At 58.4% G+C, this 5,436-nt stretch overlaps 1 protein-coding gene across 1 annotated transcript in view; it reads right to left on the bottom strand.

Moving 5' to 3' along the window:
• Positions 1 to 338: 338 nt before the first annotated feature.
• Positions 339 to 5,436, bottom strand: part of GINS2 (GINS complex subunit 2) — a 10,031-nt gene continuing 4,933 nt past the window's right edge. The window contains exons 3-5 of the mRNA XM_029925517.1: positions 4,924 to 5,023; positions 1,112 to 1,238; positions 339 to 966 (exon numbers count right to left, since the gene is read on the bottom strand). Coding sequence (XP_029781377.1) covers positions 841 to 966; positions 1,112 to 1,238; positions 4,924 to 5,023 — 353 coding nt within the window. The 3' untranslated portion in view covers positions 339 to 840. The remainder of the gene's footprint in view (positions 967 to 1,111; positions 1,239 to 4,923; positions 5,024 to 5,436) is intronic.

Genomic DNA, 5,436 nt, shown 5'->3' with positions numbered 1-5,436 from the left:
GGCTTCTGAGTCCAAAGACGACGCACACACGTGCAAGCAGCAGAGAGAATCCCCAGCAGGCTGTCAGCGTGGGGCGCGACGCGGGGATCGAACCCACAAACCGTGAGATCATGTCCTGAGCCAAAGCCAAGTCAGACACTTAACCGACTTAGCCATCCAGGCGCCCCCCCACTCCCCCCTCCCCCAGCTTTCCTCTTGACAAGGACGCCTGCACTTTGACTGGAAGTAGCCGAGAGAACAGTCTGATTACACCCGTGATCTCCATCTGATCGTCGGACCATCTTAGCCACAGGACCTGCCCCCTAGATAACAATGCAGAAGAAAAACCCAGTGCGAGGTTTGGGGGCACTCCGTCTTTATTGGGGCTCGGACGGGGAACTGTGGTCAGCGGCTCATCTGCCATCCTTCCCGAGAGCCGCCCCTAGGAGAGGCTACGCCAAGCCAAGAGACGAGCACTGGCCAAGACAGGAGAGCCCTGGGCCACGTCGCGCTACATGACCTCACCGGACGCTCACCCGCATGGCAGGCGCGTGCGGGAGGCGGAGGCCCTGCCAGGAAAAACCCCGCATCCCGCCAAAGCTGCCTGCCTCCCCCATCGGAGAACAGCGACAGATGGGGAGTTCCAGAGCCACTCGAGGCCTGAGCACAAATCCGCGGCTGTCCGACAAAGTCACGACCCCACTCCTTGTTCTGGTACAGGGTTTTCATGCGTCCAGAAAACAGTTCTAGAACCCCGGAAACAGGACTGCCTCCACCAGGCCTCAGGCACGCACACATACCAGCAGGCAAGCCTCCGGGCCGGCGGACGCAAGGCCTCTCTTTACAAGGCCACGTCTTTCTCTAGAAGTCCTGGGACGGGGCGCTCTCCGGGGGCTGCAGGTTAGTCCGGAGTTTGTACATCTGGTTGAGCGCCTGTGTGAGGAAAGCCCCGCTGGTGTTGATCTCCATCAAGGTCAGGTTGTCCAGCTGAAAGGCAAGCGAGAAGCGACCGGGTTGGCTGGGGGGTACTGGAGCCGGGAGGACGGGAAGTCGCCTCGGCCAGAAGGCACCTGCGCCGGCGGGGAGGCAGCTGCCGGGGGGAGGGGCCCTCTGCCCCGCCACGCCCACCCACCTGGGCGTGGGCCTCCTGCTGCCGCACAAAGCTGTCCGCGGACACCCGCAGCTTGGCGATGCGAGTGTCCCACACGTCCTTGATCAGGGTCCGGATCTCGTCTGCTTTCGGGATGTTGTCCGAAGCGCTGAGGGAAGCAAACGTGAAAGGAATCACGGAGGGAGCGCCTGGCAGACCAGGGCCACGTCCGGGGAGGCGCGCCCTTTGGTTTGTAAGCAGGCTCCGCACCCAACAGGCAGCCCAAACTCATGACTGGGCTGAGTGGTGAGCTCCACTGCCCGACCCGGCCGGGGCCCCTCCAGGGACAAGTGGCTTTTTTTTTTAAGAGATTATTTTTTTAATTTTTTTAAGTGTCTATTTATTTTTGAGAGAAAGAGAGACAGGGCACGAGTGGGAGAGGGACAGAGAGAGAGGGAGACACAGAATCCGAAGCAGGCTCCAGGCTCTGAGCTGTCAGCACAGAGCCCAACCTAGGGCTTGAGCCCACGACCTGGGAGATCATGACCTGAGCTGAAGTTGAGCCCCCCAGGGGCCCCCGAATGGCTTTTTTTAAAAATGCTGCTTGGATTCAGGAAGCCATGAGCAGTTATCAACACACAATGTATTTTCCATTTAAAGACGCAGAGGTCTGGAGCAGGCGAGCCGGGTGCCAGGAACTGCCCGCGCAGGCTGCGGTCCAGGGCCTTCAGACAGGAAGCTGGAAGCTGGGCACCCTGGGTCTCAGGCTACCGGAGTGTTCTGTGCTGTCGAACTCCCACCTTGAATGAATCCGACCCGAGGGCCGGCTCCGAGGTCGTGACTCCTGTGCTCACGCCTCGTCATTTGCCCGAGAGCTTGCATGCCACCAGGGAAGACGGCGACGGCTCTGTGCCAGGCACCGGGCTTGGCCCCGCGAGGCACGTCTAGCCTCCCCAAAGCCCCGCAGGCCAGGAGCCGCCCCGGTCCACAGAAAACAGGTACACTTGCGGACCCCACAGAGGAGACCGCGAATTAGCATAAACCGAGCTGACCTCTGTATTGCGGATTCCGGCTCAAAGTTTCAACTGGAGTCAGGAGGGGTGGGAGCTGGATTTTCAGCTAACCTCTGAAGACGACGACATAGAGGATGACAGCAGAGGCCAGCACCGCGCGTCACCAGGCACGCGGGGGGGGGGGGGGGGGGGGGGGGGGGGTGGAGGCAAGTGCTGTCCACATGCTGAAAGTCACTTGCGATCGCGGTGGAGGTTCGGTGGTGGACAATCTGTACAGATCAGACTGAAGGCCCTGCTCTGAGCAGCAGGTTAAGGGACAAAGGACCCCAGCTACTTTAACTGACCTGCGGAACAGAGGTGCGCTTGGCTCCCCTGGCCCAATGAGGTACGAAGAATTCTAAAACCAGAGTGTCAATAGGAACCACAGACATAAGATACTGAACTTCAAAAATGAAAGACTTTGGGTGCCAGAGCGGGGGCTCGGGTGGTTGAACATCTGACTCTTGATTTTGGCTCAGGTCATGATCTCATGCTTCATGAGACTGAGTCCAGAGCTTGCTTGGGCTCCTCTCTGACCCTCCCCTGCTCAAGCTCACTCGAAAAATAAATATTAAAAAAAAAAAAAAGGAGCCTGGGTGGCTCAGTTGGTTAGGCTTCTGAGTTCAGCTTGGGTCATGATCTCCCAGTTCGTGCATTCGAGCCCCGCATCAGGCTCTGTGCTGACAGCTCGGAGCCTGGAGCTGCTTCGGATCGTGTGTCTCCCACTGTCTCTGCCCCTCTGCACCTCCACTGCTCGCTCTCATATAAATAAACATTTAAAAATTTTCTAAAAAAACTAAAGATGATCATCAGGCCCCTCACCTTGACTTCTGTATTTTCCAAGTCACTGTCCCCACTGCCACCCGAGGCTCTCAGATCCGTTGGGCACCCTCCTAGGGACCCTGCGGTCACAGAGCAGCAGCCTGGCCTCCCCTGCCCTTCAGCTCTGCCCCAAGAGCTCTGCTTCTCCAAACATAACCTCCCGGCCCTCCACATCCAGCGCCCTCTCCGCTGGTCAATTTCCCCTCAGTTTCCAGCCAAGGATCGCTCCTCCGGCCCCAGCAGCAGGAGGGCTGCGCCCCGACACTCTCAGCAGCAGTCCCCACCCTGCAGGCCGCACCGCTCCCCCTGGCTGGGGCCCACGCCCGCGTGACCACTTCCACTTTCCAGAGGAATGCTTAGTACGTCGTAAACAGCAGCCTCTGATCGCCGTAAGGACAAGTCCGGGTCACATACCAGATTCTCACTCAGAGGGCCCTGGCCCTGAGTGGACAGCTGGCGGCTCCCCGATTTCTGTGCTGGGCGTCCTCCTGACTCCATCAGGACTTCAAAACCTTCAATTTTGCAACTTACACTTTTTCTACATGTATTTTGAGGGAGAAAGAGTGTGAGCAGGGGATAGGCAGAGAGAAAGAAGGCCAAACCCCAATGTTGGGCTCAAACTCACAAACTGTGAGATCATGACCTGAGCCCAAAGCAAGACTCGGACGCTAACTGACTGAGCCACCCAGGCACCCTACACATTTGATTTTTTTGTTGTTGTTTTTAGAGAGCAAGCATGCAAAAGGGGGAAAGCGATGGTGGGGGGGGGGGGCAGAGCCACACTAGTGACCAGAAGGCTACAGCTGACAAGGACCACGGGGCTAGCGAGCCGCCCAGAGGACAGGCGCACGTACCCTGGAGCGCGCCCCGAGGACCCTGGAGAGTGTGGAGGAGGAAGCCGGTGGGAGCGTGGGACCGGCGCATCGGAGGGAGAACCGGCAGGGCCCGGCCTGCGGTGCTTCGCCAGCCGCAGCAGGACGTCAGCCTAAACCCCGGACTGGATCCAGGAACAGCGGAGTCGCAAGGCCACTACATCTTTAAAAGACGACTCTGGGGGCACCTGCGTGGCTCAGTCGGTTAAACGTCTGACTCTTGATTTCGGATCAGGTCATGATCTCCTGGTTCAGGAGATGGAGCCCCATATCGGGCTCTGTGCTGACAGTGTGGAGCCCGCTTACGATTCTCTCTCTGCCCCCCTCCTGTTTGCACACACGCACTCTGTCTCAAAATAAATAAACAAACTTCAGAAGAAAAAAAAAAAAGAAGACCCCTCTGGCTGCAACCTGGAGAAGGCGACATGAAGAATGAGGCAAATGGGGAGGTTACGCTTCATGTTGGCTCCGGTCACGATCTCGCAATTGTGAGACCGAGCCCCACCTCGGGCTCCATGCCGGGCGAGGAGCTCCCTAAGATCCTGGCTCTGCCTCTGCCCCTCTTCCCAGCTCCCTCGGTCTCTCAGAGAAAAAAGAAAAGAAGTTTCACTCTTGAACTACAACAACCGAAGAGCAGCAGCCCCTGGGGAGCCAGCCCGGACTGGGGAGCCACGGAGTCCCAGCGCCACGCTCCTGCCACCAGCGGGCTGTCCTCCCGGCCAGGGTCCAGAGCGAGCCTGAGCCCTCTGGCCTTCCCCACGGAGCACATGCGAGCGCGGGGAAGCTGCGCTAAGAAAGCACGACTACAGTTAGGAATACAGGCTGGAGAGGACAACGGAGGCTCCCGCCAGGGTCCAATGCCAAGTGACAGCGAACCGGGAGACTTCCCAGGAGAGGGCGGGATGGGGTGGACGAGAGAAGGGAAAGGGAGAAAGCCCAGGCAAGGGGGCGTGCGCACCAACGCTGCCCGCGTTACTGAGCTGGGCAACCGGGCGGCCGGGGACACCGCTGTCCCTGGAGGTGAAGTGTGACCGGAGGGGACGGGGCTGCGGGACCAGAATCGGGAGCGCCGTCTCACACGCGGCTCCGAGAAGGGAAAGGCACTTACTGATTTAACAGGAGCTTGGTAAGTTCCATGTAGCACGGGCTTGGCATGGGGGTAAAAGTCTCCTCCTTCCGCTCGTGGTCCCGAATCTTCTCCAGCTTTTCTGGAATTTAGAAGAGTACACGTCTTACCTCCCCATGCCCAACACAGCTTTCAGGCCTCCCAGGTTTCCCAGTGTCCGTATGATCTATTCGGTGAACTAACAAAAACGTGACGAAGAAAAAACCACTTTTTGGAAGAACACACCACTCACTAGATGATTCAGGGTCTATTTCCTCAAATATTTCTCTTCCAGAAAGTGGCAAGTTTCTCCCACCACTGCTGCTTTGGCCTGCAGGGTCTATTTCTCAAGGAAAGAGGCCAGAGTCCTTGGGGAAAGAGAACAGCATCTTGCCTTTCGTGCACAAAGGGACCCGCTGCGGGACAAACGTAATTCAGCGTCTTCCAGAAGAGAGCAAGACCATTCTGAACCGTTCTGGACACTGGAGGGCACGGGGGGGGGGGGGGGGGGGGGGG

This window comes from Suricata suricatta, chromosome 16 (genome assembly GCF_006229205.1).
Source record: "Suricata suricatta isolate VVHF042 chromosome 16, meerkat_22Aug2017_6uvM2_HiC, whole genome shotgun sequence".
Taxonomy (NCBI): domain Eukaryota; kingdom Metazoa; phylum Chordata; class Mammalia; order Carnivora; family Herpestidae; genus Suricata; species Suricata suricatta.
Note: the sequence above shows the minus strand (reverse complement) of the source record. Positions and strands in the feature narration are given on the sequence as shown.